General features: G+C 39.0%; 1 protein-coding gene across 1 annotated transcript in view; it reads right to left on the reverse strand.

The window, feature by feature from the left end:
• FBXL13 (F-box and leucine rich repeat protein 13) overlaps positions 1–15,032 on the reverse strand; it is a 201,019-nt gene that overhangs the window by 182,669 nt on the left and 3,318 nt on the right. Inside the window, exons 2-3 of the mRNA XM_081079549.1 lie at positions 3,334–3,437; positions 2,214–2,304 (exon numbers count right to left, since the gene is read on the reverse strand). Of these exons, the coding sequence (XP_080935675.1) occupies positions 2,214–2,304; positions 3,334–3,437 (195 nt within the window). The remainder of the gene's footprint in view (positions 1–2,213; positions 2,305–3,333; positions 3,438–15,032) is intronic.

Genomic DNA, 15,032 nt, shown 5'->3' on the forward strand with positions numbered 1-15,032 from the left:
ACAGTTCCTATTTTTTCTGTCACTCTTTGATTTACAGTTTCCTGTGCTAAATTTTCTCTGTTTGCGTATACAGAAACAAATATATGTATTTATAAATAGGCACATACAGGCAGTCTTGCTGTGCAGGACTATATTGTGAGACCATAAAAGTAACTGCACGCTGAAATCATGCAAAGCAATCTTAATAATCAACAGGGAAAATTACAATTGTTTGTGGCCTTTAAAATGTTTTGTCAAAACATTAAAAACTCTCTTTTTGGCAGTTATGCTGTATAGAAAAGAAAAAAGTACAAAAAGCAAAGCTAATATTTATTTAATATAGGTAATTTAAAATATTAGAAATTGCAAATTAGTGTCTTTTCTCTTTGTAAAAAAGAACAAAACCCAACTTTTCATTTTTCTCTGAGGGTGAAGGAGAAATGAATTAATCTATATACCCAACTTAGGCTGAGCCATCTAACTAAGCAACCCTAGGCACCTGGAGATTTACATTTTGCAAAGTCACACCTAGTTTCTATTTTTCCTAACTTACGAAATGGGCATCTTTTCCATGCTTGGTGAATCGTCATGCTTCTTTCTAAGTGAGGATCAGCTGCCAACATCTTATCCTTTGCGCTTTCACATGAAATATTTCTGAAAATTCCTTTTCAAATAAATCTTTACGCTTGAAGTAGCTACAATGTCTCTTGGAATTCTGTGCATTTAAAAAAAAACACTCTATAGGCTTTTAGCTAGATGTTGGACACATTCTGATTGCATTTTGTAAGATTGCTTTCAAAATATTGACAATGAGGTTTACTCTTCTAGATCAGTGGTGTTTAACAATTTTAGTATCTTATAGCAATGGTTGTCAAGCTTTTTTCAAGTGACATTATGCTCAAAGCAGAATGATTCTAGCATGTAAGCGGTGAGGATAGGGGACCTAGCACCCCATCCCCTGGGTCCTCCCTGAGGTGGCCCCCCAGCTCCTGAGGTGGCCCCCAAACATGTCCAGGAACTTGGTTTGCAGATATCTGCACTCTATGGCAGATCAAAGGTCTGTGGTTGATCAAGTCATTAAGACACCCACACCCCAACAAAAATCAAACATGTGTATTCTTCCCAGTGTATTGGTGCCTGAGAACAGTCCCAGGCTTGGCAGACATATCCTATCCTAACACTGACTAGGATCCAGTGTTACTCTCCACCCATCCTTCTAAACAATGCTTCAGATTGTTCCTGGTTGTCATCACTCACCTTGACTGTGGGTTTGGTTCCACTTTCTAACGCCCAACCTCACCAGCAAGTCCCCAGCCCAGCCTGCTCCTACGGAGACATCATCCTGGGATCTGCAGGCATCACACATGGTCCTACACACGTCTAATTTGTGTCAGTATTTCTCTCCCCAAATGCCGTTTGCTATTTAAGCTTCTCTTAGATACAGTCTTTGTTCTCAAAGCCTCCATGTCCTGAATGACTTCTTTGCCCTCTTTACAGGATCAAAACCAGCTGTTGGAGCTGGTTGTTCCTTTCATTAATGATCGGTCTGGCTTTTCACTTAGATCTCATTAATGTTTTGGCCATATTGTCACGAGCATAATTCCTGGGCAGATGGCAAAGAGAATGAAAGGGGGTGGAATACAGAACAAAGTAGATTAGAAAGCAAAGAAGAAAGAAAAAAAAAGAAAGCAAAGGAAATATCCTCCTGTAAAGCTTTCCATAATGCTATTTTTAGCATTAGAAAGATGCAGGAGGGGGGAAGGGAGAAAAGGGGAAGGGGAAATTTGAATATAAAGATTTTATTAGAAAGAGGAAGAATGCAGTAAAAAAGAAAAAGAAAGAAAGAAGGAAGAAAAGAAAGAAAGAAAAAGAGAGAGAGAAAGAGAAAGTAAAGAAAAGAAAAAAGAAAAGAAAGAAAAGAAAAGAAAAGAAAAGAAAAGAAAAGAAAAGAAAAGAAAAGAAAAGAAAAGAAAAGAAAAGGGAAGAATAAATGCCTGTATAAATGCTTCTTGGAAATTTGGGGTTACGGGGTGGTTACCATGAGTGTGGCTGTGTGTGTGTGTGTGTGTGTGTGTGTGTGTGTGTGTGAGGTGCTTCCATCACTTTTCGGAGTGCCCTCAATTGCAAAATCAGTCTGATCTCATCCCACTCATAAAACCCTAAAGTCTGTTTGAGAACTTCCTTCAAAACTTAAGATGTACTATATTTTAGAATGCTTGATTACTAATACTTACCAGCTGATCATCCAGTCCAAAAAGTTGTTCCAAGTAAGTTTCAGATAATCTCCGAATTTTTGGTTTCATTGATGGATCAATGCACATATCCCTGTAATAAAATTGTAAAACACAGTCAGAAATTAATTTCATTCCATAGTAGTTAGTTCCATAATTAAATCAGTGGTTCTTTGGGTGGAGTAAAGGGAAGGGAAGGATGAGACACATACCTTTGGGAAAAGCATATCAGAATCACTGGGAGTGCTTTTTCAAACTAGCCCCCCTCAAGATTTTGCTGTGCTCCCAAAGAGGGCATGCCTCCCTTTCCTCATCTCCAACTTGAAATAAACTGCCCTATGAGCCCAAAGTATAGTATCAGTGAGAGTGCACAATACGAGGTCTGACAATGAAGTTTGAGAACTCATCCTAGAAAAAGTGCTACATACCTCATTGCTGAAAATCACTATGGTTACCTTCGAAGTACTCTCCTTGGGAAGCTATGCACTGATGCCAGCACCTACTAGTCCACCCTTCAAAGCAATTTTGCAACTCTTTTACTGGAATGGCCATCAGAGCTGTTGTCATATTACCCTTAATGTCCTGAATGTCATCAAAATGTCTTCCTTTCAATATTTCTCTTTATCTTTGGGTAAAGAAAGAAGACAATGGGGGCCAGACCAGGTGAGTAGGGAGGGTGTTCCAATACAGTTATTAGTTTACTGGCTAAAAACTCCCTCACAGACAGTGCCATGTGAGCTGGTGCATTGTCGTGATGCAAGAGCCATGAATTTCTGGCAAAAAGTTCAGGTCATCTAACTTTTTCCCACAGCCTTTTCAGTACTTCCAAACAGTAAACTTGGTTAACTGTTTGTCCAGTTGGTACAAATTCATAATGAATAATCCCTCTGATATCAAAAAAGGCTAGCATCACCATTGCAACAAGTTCGCGAACTTAATTGTCACACCTTACACAGTAAGTTGAAAACAAGTGGGCAAATTGCTCCTATCAAAGTCTTTGGGACTTAAAGGCCTGTAGAAGGATTCTTTAACAATCTTGAGATTGGCAGCATTCATTGGCAAGACGTTTTCTAATACTATACTGTTTTACCTTCAAAATATCACAAGTCAAATCAACACTCACCATAGGAGACTTTCGAGGCCATTTTTCATTATAGTAATGATCATTTCCTCTAAATATCTCAGAGGGTCCGGAGGACATGTAACAAGTAGACCACACAACAAAGCCTGGAGAAAGGAAATGGAATCAATGTTTCCGGATCTGCATGTTCTTACTGAACAACAGATAGACCTATCTCACACAATTACAAAGTCAAAAAAGGGGACAGTTTTAAATAGACATACTTTATAGATGCCCCTCTATATATTTATTACTGAATAAATAATGTTAATGTTTTGCTAAAGTTAAACCAAAATGCAGTTTACCTTTACTCTTTTTTAAAAGTCCGTCATAAATGACACAATAAAGAGTCAGTGCCCAGTGTTTTGCATTAGGTCAGCTCTTTGGCGTCAAATTGAAAACACAGTTGTGATTCTTTAGACCAGTGGATTCTACCCTTTTTAAGTATGAGGAACTCCTTTTTAAAGTCAAAAATTCCTCAGACCCAACCACAAAAGTGATTGAGAAAATCTCCCATCAAAATCTACTGTGAACTCAAGAAGCCTTTTAAAAATGTATTTGTATTTTATCAGTCACAACATCCAGAGAGTGTATGTTTGAAAAATAGTAGCATAATTCACATAGGTGGGAAATGAATGACTTTCTGGATCTAAGAAAATGTTTAAAACACATACATGGAACTCAGAAAGCTGATGTTGTCTTATTTTCCTATTGAGGTTCTCCGAAAAGAAGAAATTTTGGTGAGACACAGAATTATTTCATATTTCTCCACTTGACACACAGAAAAAGGTTTACAGCACACCTCCCACATAAACCACCTAGAATCCTCCTAAGGCATTTTTCTTTGCCTTTTGGTTCACTGATTCGAGGCAGGATGGGACGGGGGTGGGGACTTTCTTTGGCCCTTCTTCCACATACAGCCTATTCTTGCTGGCTTTTTTCCTACTCCTCTCTCTCTCATGAACAAAATAATTCCACCTCTTGAGTCATATACAATTCTTCCCATCTCCAAGGGCCAACTGTCAGCAGATCCTTAGGTTCTCAGCAGGTCTCATAGCATTCCTCCAAAAACAAGAGGATAATTTATCCTAATTGAACCTTGCACAACATACAGAGGGTGCCAAACTGTATTAAAATTGTAATACTCAAAAGTATTACATGATAACAAAAGATGAATATAAGTTACGTTTGACTTCAGCAATTAAAAGAGGTGCTCAGAGTGGTTACCATCAGCGTAATTTTAATAGTTTTTTCCTTTCTTAAAATGTGTATACATTTTTTGGCACCCTCTGTATTCCTCCCTTTGGAGTAGCTCCATGTCCCCCTCTTAGTGTGTTGCCTGCTGGCTGAAAACCCAGCCCTTGAGACTATGGCAGAATGGTAAGACCTAGATGTCTCTCCTTCTCCAGCTCTTCCTGATAACCTTGCACCATCGCTGCTCACAGTAAGTACTCAGCCATCAGCAAACCAACTTCCTTCTTCCCCAAACCTAAAGAATATACTTGCACAGGAGATCAGTGGTTCTCCTCATAGTTGTAAGCGGGATCTGAATAGTCTTCTTTTACCAAAGGGGTGAAATCTTCTACTAACGTACGTGGAGACCAGACTTCAGACCGCTCCCTGAATAGCTCTGATGAAAGGTCATCTGCTCTCTTGTACTTGTGTGCCTGAATCTCCAGAGCACTGAGTTTCTGTTCTCCCTATTCCATGTCCCCTCCTCCATCCTATTCTGGTGCCCAGAGGACATCTGCATCAGAATCACCTGGGGAGTCAACTGGTCTCTGAATTTTGATTAGCTCCCCTGGCAAGTCCTATGCACACCAAAGTCTGAGAATGAGTGCCTTAATGGAGTTCAGCTTTAAAGGGAATTTTTTAAAAAGTTGGAATCTGAATATGAATATGAGCGATTGTTTATTTATATTCCCAAACTCCATAGATCAGAAAAACATTTCCTGAAAAATTACCTTGCAGAAGTCAAATCATATTGAAAGAATAAGTCTCTGAAATACCAATAACGGCATGTGAAAAAATAAAATATCACACATTACATATTAATGTGTGAACAGTGCATAGCTACTTGCTAATAAGAAAGCATAGTTAGTGAATCAATAGCTTTTTTTTTTCTGTTCAATGAAAATAAAAATTACAAAATCATTAGCTTGGTCTTTATAAGCAGAGGTGAAATATGCAAACGTTCCCACAAGATAAATGTTGGACTCTCAGAAACATTAATCAGGGTTTTATTATTGCTACGCTTCTTAGTAAAAACTTACACAATCAAGGACAAGAAAGACCATGACTTAATTGTCCAGATTGGCTTTCTTAAGTTTGTCAATTCAAAACACCATTGTGCAATCCTCCACTTTCTTTTGGCTTTGCCTCTCTAATCTCAGTCCTCAATATTTCTCAAATATTCTGAAAGACATCTGGGTACTGATGACAAATATGAGTTTATCCAGGACAGTTACTTCTACTCCTTTCCACTACTACCCATCTTTCAAGGAGCAAGATGATGCAGTAGGTAGACTGGGTTTAAATCCTGGATCTACGATCATCTATTGTACAACTTCTGACAAGGTACTTGTCTATTCCTCTGTTTCCTTAATTACACATGGGATAATAAAGGCACATATTCCATAGGATTATAATGAGAATTAAGTGAGTTAATATATGTAAAGTACTCTGAATAGTGTTCAGCACAAAATAAGCACTCAAAGGATAATAATCATAGCAAGCCATCATTATTTTTAACCATCCCACTGCTGATTATCACCACCATTAGAGAAAAAGACTTGGACAAAGAGAAAAGAAATCCCAAAACATTCCCTGTACCCTTCAAAGGCCAGTGTGATGACAGAGAAAGAGAGACTGACTTTATACCAAGTATAATGGAAGAGATCTGGACAAACGCATCTCGGGGGAAATGGTTAGGAGAAAGAACTTAATAACACAATGATTTAAATATAAATAGTGAGATAGTAACTGTCTATTAGAACTATGGTTAAATACAAGACACTTAAGCGAGCAAGGCTTGTTTATCTGTTTAGACACTCAGATGAAATAGTGAAACATGCAAAGGTCTAACTAGCAATATAGAAAATGATTGCGCCCTGAGTGTAGAGATACAAGTGATTACCAAATGCTTGTGGGGCCCTTAACAGTTGGAGAAACTTCCAAGTGGCAAGAAGAGGGCAGGGGGTTTACAGATAGGGTCTTTCTCTGGGCAAGAGCAAAGCCTGGGGGGCACAGACCAATTTGGGTGGAATAAAGGATGAATGCAAGACAGAAGGAGACGGAGCCCCTCAGTGAAGAAGGACGTGGGACGGGGTCCTCCTCTAGACCCAACAGGTCATTCATGATCAAACCCTGGCAAGATCAATCACTCGGCCAACGGTCGCAGATGGCCATACATCAGCGAATCACAGTGCAGTTTGCATCCATGATCCCACTCGGATGACCGTGACTTTTAGAGGGTATATTCTGGCTTCTGGACTTCACAGATGAGGCAAAGAAGGGCCAGGTGATTTACAGAGCCAGAGGGTTTTGAAACTACAAACCCAGTGCTTCTCCCTTACCCATATCATGTACTCACACAAAATTGTGTGCATGTGTATCTTCTTTCAGAACTTGAAGGGTATTTTTTACATTATCTGGAAATATTTTATTCATGGGTAAACCTAGGAACATGTAGTTTATGCCTTGCTGTTTTTAGATGAGAATGCATTTTAAAATGCAATGTAAGAATCGCAGTTACAGAAACCCCTTTACTTAGAAACAGATTTAAGTCCCTAAACACTGTCAAAGTCTCTTCTACCTCCCTACCTTCCCCAACCCCCAAAGCAAGTCCAAAGGGACATCTCACAGAAGTTAGCCATCCCCATATGTGTAGAGATGGAGTTGGCATGCTGTTGTTCTAGGGGATAATTTAATTTGTTTCTATGGAAGTATGTTAAAAATTTGAAAATAAAGAGACTTCTGTGTCTTGTCGATATTTAAATAGAGGGTGCCAAATTTTTAGCTTAGAAACTCTATAACTGAAAGTATACTAAAGATTATTGAAAATGGAGGGTAGGAGATGAGGGTAAGGGGGATCAAATATATGGTGATTGAAGGAGAACTGACTCTGGGTGGTGAACACACAATGGGATTTATAGATGATGTAATACAGAATTGTACACCTGAAATCTATGTAATTGTACTACCAATTGTCACCCCAATAAATTGGAGGGAAAAAAAGATTATTGAAAAGGGCAAGTTGGCTTCAGTCATCCAGGAGGGACCTCAGGGAGAGGAAGATGCCCCTCAAGAACCTGAAGAATTTTAAGACAGACTGGACAGGTAAGAAGACGTAGTCTCTATTGAGTGAGAGCAAGACAACAGATTCTGATACCTGCTGGATTGTGCCTGGCCTAAAGGGGAGGCAGTCACCAGCCGTCTAATCCCTAGATAAGTGAATTGTTACTGGGGAAATAATAAATCATATCTTTTTGGTTGTTTAAGTGTCCCATGGGTTTGCCTCTAGAACTGTATCTATGAATTGGTTAGCTGGGCTGAGGGAACTCAGCATAGAGCCACCAACAGGAGAAGCCACAGCCTTCCAGCCCAAGGTCCAGGAAAATGGGTGGAACCAGCTCCTTTTCGCCTACATTGGTCAGGGTCCTTGCTGACATTCTGTAATTCCTGATTCGTGCATGTCTGGTTAACATTTGCAGCAATTAGTCCCTAAAAAAACAAAAAACAACCACAATAATAGAGTCATGTGATTTAGAAATAACTACAATACTTCAAAAGTGCAGATTGGAAACTTTATCATAAAAGAAACTGCATAAAAGTCCTAAAAATAAAAAAGTATTTATTTCTAAAAAAAGAAAACTGCATAAAAATCCTGATTTGTAATTTAAATGCGCCCTCTGCTGGAAAACTAGTTTTGCAACCTCTTAATCTTTCCTGGATGTTAAGCCTAAATCTGAACTAACAATTTGATGAGTACTTTCTCACTCTGGGATACAATTGCTATGCATAGCTGCTTAATAATTTTGTAGACCCTATACACATAATATCTCACCCATCTTTGGTCCCTACAGGGCAGACCCTGTTTGTACATAGTGTGCTGGCCTGCCTAGAAAGAAGTCAGAAAATTGAGGGCAGAACAGATTTCTGCATATTTCTGATGACCTACTGTCTGAAGTTCTACCAACAGGGAGGGTCTCATTGTTTGGACTCCTAAATTAATGATATATTTCAAAATATAAATGTCTTTTGGAAGGAATATCTCCAAGGAAGGTGATTCTAACAGTGGTGAAATGAGTATCACAGAGTTCTCAGAGAAAGAAATGAAGATATATATATATATACACACACATATATATATTGAGAGTGAGAAATCAGAAGGTAAAACTCAGTTTTCCCACAATACTGCTAGGTGCATGCTTTGAGTGTCTACATGTAGAATTAAAAAACAAAACAAGGGGCTGGCCGGTTGGAGCTCCCTGCTCCTAACACCAAAGGCTGCCGGTTTGATTCCCACATGTGCCAGTGGGCTCTCAACCACAATGGTTGCTGGTTCAACTCCCACAAGGGATGGTGGGCAGCGTCTCCTGCAACTAACAACAGCAACTGGACCTGGACCTGAGCTGTGCCCTCCACAACTAAGACTGAAAGGACAACAACTGGACTTGGAAAAAGTCCTGGAAGTACACACTGTTCCCAATAAAGTCCTGTTCCCCTTCCCCAATAAAATCTAAGAAAAAAAAAAAAAAAAAAAAAGAGACAACTTTGAATTTCTAAGTTTTTTAGAACTGAATCTTTAAATGATGTAGAGTTAAATATTTTATTGCCCAACTTTCCAAGTAGTTGATCATTTAGTTAATTTATTTCAAGTCTAAAATTAAAGTTTTAAAAAATTCTTGACTCCCCAAGTTCTGAAAAACAAGGCCATCCTATGCTTGTATCTTTTGTATAAACAATACACCTAGATTACATGAAAGCCACACCAGATACTGACAGTCTAGGAAGGAAATGACTAGCTTGCTGTAACACCAAAAACATGAAGGAAGGGATTATTTCCTGATAGAAACATGGTGATTGATCACAGTAGTTTCAAATTCATGTTTTAAATCAGAAAAAAAAAATCTTTAAAAAACCCAAACTCATGGGAATCCCAAAATATAATCCAGATAAAAGCAGAGGTGCTCTCGGATATTGCAGAATGGGTATAAATGGAAAAAGCAAAGCTTTCTTGCTCCCAGTGGAAGCTCAACCAGAGTGAGTAGGTTTTACGAAGGTACCAGCTGGGACAGAGGTTGGCCCATCTAGGAAAGAGGATGTCCAGGGGCAGAGGCAAAAGGACTCTCGCCCCAGGGAGACCAGACACAGGCTTGCAACCTGGCTGGCCAACTGGCTACTTAGGATGAAAAACCAGCGTTTCCCAGCAGTGAATGCTTTTATGCTTCCTGTGCTTTCTTTGTTTATCCCTTTCTAACTCTCCATCATATAAAGTTCATTTGTATGAACTTTATAATAATAGTATGAGAAGGCAAGAATGGAAGCATTTTTCCTACACTTAGGCCAGCATTTCATTATTTTGTTTTAATATATAAACATTTTCTTTGCGATTATAAAAATAGTATGTGCTCTATGTAATTTGAAAAATTCAGAAAAAAATGCAAAGTAGAGAATAAATATCAACCATCACACTGCCAACCAGAAATAACTGCTAATAAAAAAATTCATTTCAGTCTTTCCTCAATTTATGTATTTTTTACAAAATTAAAATAGGATCAATCATACTATGTAGTTTTGTATCTCCTCTCTTTTTGTGGCTAATCATTATATTGTGCAAACTTTTCCATGTCTACAAAAATTTCTTTAAGACATTGTGTATTGAGTTTGGTTGATACTCTATTACAAAAAATAGTACCATAACTGTCTAATCATTGATTAGACAATTCAGGTTGTGTCTAACTTTTTCCCATGATTAAAATTTACATGATGTACATATTAATTATGACTACTAATGATGAAGTGTACCTATCTTCATTGCTGACTGCTTCTTTAGGATAGATATCTATAACTTTGTAGAATCAAAAGGTATATTTTAAAGCTCTTCATACATATTTCAAAATTGCTTTCTAAAAAGTATTATCAAGTTATACTCTCATTAGCAGCCAAAAAGAGTGTCTGTCCATTGCACCTTGCCAACAGTGAAAATTGTAAAATTTTTATTTTTGCTGATTTAACGGGTGAAAAACAGTAATTCATTTTCATCTACATTTCGTTTTTGTCAATGGGGTTAAATAAGTTCTTATATTTATTAGCTGCTATGGACTAAACTGTGTCCCCCTCAAAATTCATATAGTGATACCCTAATCCCTAGTGTGATAGTGTGTGGAGATGGAGGTCTTTGGGGGTAATTAGGTTTAAATGAGGTCATGATATTAAGGTCTTCATGATGGAATTAGCACCCTTATAAAAAGAGACAGCAGAAAGCTAGCTCTATTTCTCTGCCATGTGAGGACACAGTGAGAAGGGAGCTATCTGCAAGGAAGGGAGCCAGCACCAGAACCCTAACGTGCTGGCACCCTGATCGTTGACTTCCAACCTCCAGAACTGTGAGAAAATAAATTTCTGACGTTTAAGCCACCCAGTCGATGATATTTTGTTATGGCGGCCCAAACAGACTAGAACACTAACCATCTCTGATTTTCCATACATTATTTTTGTCCTTTATTAGAACAGGCCTCATTTAGATGGGGATAAGGAGGCAAACACAGTAGTATCTAAAGAGAGAATCCCAAAGGGCTTCAGAAAGATAGGAGGAGGGCCACTTGAATCTCCACTCACGTGCCCAGACGTCTACCTGAGTCCTTCTCAGCTAATGGTCTGAGACAAACCCCTCCAACAGTTAGTCTCTGACTTATTCCCTTAGTCCATTTGAGCTGCTGTAACAGAATACCATAGACTGGATGATTAAAAACACAGAAATTCATTTCTCACAGTTCTGGAGGCTAAGAAGTTCAAGATCAAAGTGCAAGAAGATTCTGTGTCTGGTGAGAGTCATTTCCTGGTTCATTCATGGCCATCTTCTCACAGTGCCCTCAGAAGATGGAAGGGGCAAGAGAACTCTCTGGGGCCTCCAGTATAAGGGCACTAATCCCATTCATGAGGGCTCCAGTATGGCAGCTACTAATTACATGTGGCTACTAAGCACTTCAAAAGTGGCTAGTCCAAATTGAGTTGTGCTCTAAGTGTAAGATACACACCCAATTTTGAAGACTTAATGTGATTTTATGAGGTGTGATCAAAAAATACAGTGGTTTAAATTTTTTTTTAATGTATTACAGTAAAAGACACATTGCCATTAATCCCTCTCAAAACACTCCCCTTTGCTTCCAACACACTTTTCCCATCGTTCTTGCCACTTTTGGAAGCAGTTCTGGAAGTCCTCTTTCATGAGTATCTTTAGTTGCGCTGTCATGGCTGCCTCGATGTCCTGAATCCATTCAAAATGTTTCCCATTCATGGTCATTTTGACTTTGGGGAAGAACCAGAAGTCGCGTGGTGCCAGATCCGGTGAATAAGGTGGATGAGGACACACTGTAATGTTTTCATTTGTCAGAAATTGCTGCACCAGACGCAATGCGTGACACGGAGCCTTTCTGTTGTGATCACAAAATAAGGTGAATGCTTCTGCCGAGTGCCATCCAACAGAAAGGCAGGGATCTTCAATACAGGAAGTGGCACGTGAACCTTAGTAACAGTGTGTGACAAGTTTCAACTTGTTTAGTGCAGTCAGTCAGGTGTGAGCTATGGTTGTGAGAAGGTTTTAAAGTGTGCTGTAAGTCATCCTCCATCATGACAACACTCCGTGTCACACATCACTTCTGGTGCGGCAATTTCTGTCAAATAAAAACACAGTATGTCCTCATCCATCTTCACTGGATCTGGCACCGTGCAACTTCTGCTTCTTCCCCAAAGTCAGAATGATTCAGGACATTGAGGCAGCCACAATAGTGCAACTAAAGACACTCACAAAAGAGGACTTTCCGAACTGCTTCAGAAAGTGGCAAGAATGATGGGATAAGTGTGTTCAAAGTGAGGGGAAGTATTTTGAGGGAGATTAATGGCAACATGTCTTTCACTATAAAATTTTTTTTTTAATTTAAACATTCACCACATTGTTTGATCACCAACCTCATGCATTGAATTCATGTTGAAATGATTTTATTTTTGATAATTGGTTTGAATAAAATATATTATTAAAATGAATTTCACCTATTTCTTTTTACTTCTTTAATGTATTTGTAGGACACCAATGGATAAATGCACAGAGAACTCGGGAGAAACGTTTGGACTGGAGATATCTTTGGAGTCACAGCTGCTGAGATGTTTTCCTCTAGCACATGGTGGATGACCAGCAAGTATTTGCGGATGGAATGGTCTAATGTACCCTCCTTATTTGACCATTCTTTCCATACCCCAAGAAAAAAAGGCTGGCTGGTGTCAAAAAATTGAACCTATAATCCAGCCATCTTTAAGCTGGGTGTGCAAACCACTAGGAATCCACAAGGGCTTTCCAACCAATGTGTGAATATGAATAGTATAAAGGAATCCATTTCCAGGTCCTCACCTTCCTTGTTATTCTATCCTAAAATTGATTTGCCTGAGGATACATTTTGTGATTTTCTTTTCCTGTTTTTCCCTTTCACAATCTCTTTCTCTCATTCTAGAAAAATAAAGGCCTGACTCTCATCCAGTTGGAATCTTACGACAAGAAGCAGAGAGATTTAGAAACTTGCTCAAGATCACACAATTAATAATTGGCAAGCAAAGACTCAAACCCGGGCAATCTCACAATAAAATAATCCCATTGTATTGCTTCAGATGCTTTAGGTTTCAAGTAATAAACCTCAACTCCACATGGAATTTATTGGCTGCTACAACTAAAACTTCCAAAGGTAGATCAAGCTTTCAGGTGGATTTAATCCAGTCATTGACTTATAGCACTAGAGACCTGATTTCTTTCCATTTCCCCATTCTGCCTTTCTCAGAATCCACTTCAACCTAAAACCATCTCTCCTTGTGGACACAAGATAACTGCCAGTGGCTCACAAGGGTACATGTTTCCCCATGAACATCCAGAGATGATATATCTTGTCCCAACATTCCAACGAGCAACCTGATCTAAACTGGCTTAGAGCTTATCTTGCCTTCCCCCACAATCCTCACCACCACTCACCATGTCCACAAACATTGTGGCCTGGGAAATTGAATGCACTGGTTGTCATAAACTAACCAAGGTCCAACCTCAGAGATACTGATAGTTGATTTTCCTGGAGCACGTGGGAAATGAGGAGAAGAGGTTGGTTATGGAATAAAAATATAAGAAATACTCAGAAGAGGAAAGGGGGAAGTAGATATTGTGTAAGGAACTTGTTAATGTCCGGTATACATCTGCTCCTGGGGAACACAGAAAAGGAAAAAGAAAAGAAGAATTAATTATAGAAGGGTTAAGAGTCACTTACTGGGTGACCATTGTGATTTGCACCTTATTTTTTCATATAATGCCCGGAGATACAAGTTGATCCCAGATTCCCAGTGTATGAACAAGCCAGGTGTGACTGATTGTATTTTCCAAAATGGCCATGACAATTTCTCCCATCCCACAGGCTCCTTTTGGCAACGTGACTTTGATATACCTCTTATCAAGAAGTGGGGTCTACACTGTGCTGTACACCTGAAGCTTTAACTGAATAATAACGAATGTCAACTATAATTAAATAAATAAATATAGTCACGGGATATGGAGTACAGCACAGGGAATAGAGTCAATGGAATTGAAATAGCCATATATGATGTCAGAGAGGTAGTAGGTTGGGGGAGAGGGGTTATCACTTTGTGAGGGGTGTAAATGTCTATTACATTGTTTTGTACACCTCAAACGAAGAAGGAGAAGGAGAAGAAGAAGAGGAAGAAGTGGGGTTTTTGTTCCCTCCTCTTGAATCTAGGTGAAAACAATGTTATGTAGACTTCTGAGCCTAGGTCATAAATGGTGATGTAACTTCTACTTAGTTCTCTCTGGGGACACTTGCCCTTATAGCTGAGCCACCATACTGTTCGGAGGTCCCAGCAGCCCACAGAGAGGCCCCCATGGAGGCACCACACCTCCTGGTTCACAGGCCTAGCTGAGCTCTCAGCCGACAGTCAGCACTAACTTGCCAAGCATGTGAGTGAACCATCTCAAAAGGGGATCTTTAAGCCCCTGTTGATCCATCCCAGATTGTACCACACGGAGCAGAGACAAGCTATCCCTGAAAGACCTTGCCAGAATTTCAGATTTTTGAGCAAACTAAATGATTCCTATTGTTTTAAGCCAGTAAGTTTTGCTGTTGTGTTGCACAGCCATGAATAATTGATACAACAAGCAAACAGAGAACGACTATACAGCCAAATAAAGCCTGTCATTCCACCCATCCCAAACTACATGCATTTTTTTAATGAGGGGGGGAAAAACAAAACACCCAGCTATGACTATCTTTTACTTTAACTTATTATGGAAAACTTCAAGCATACATAAAATAAACAATAGTATAATGAACCCCTATACACCCATCACCTAGTTTCAACAATTATCACCATTCTGTGATTCTTATATTATCTATATATCCACCCATTTCCCACCTGTTCTCAACTGTAATTTTTTA

The sequence above is a fragment of the Rhinolophus hipposideros genome (genome assembly GCF_964194185.1).
Source record: "Rhinolophus hipposideros genome assembly, chromosome: 18".
Taxonomy (NCBI): domain Eukaryota; kingdom Metazoa; phylum Chordata; class Mammalia; order Chiroptera; family Rhinolophidae; genus Rhinolophus; species Rhinolophus hipposideros.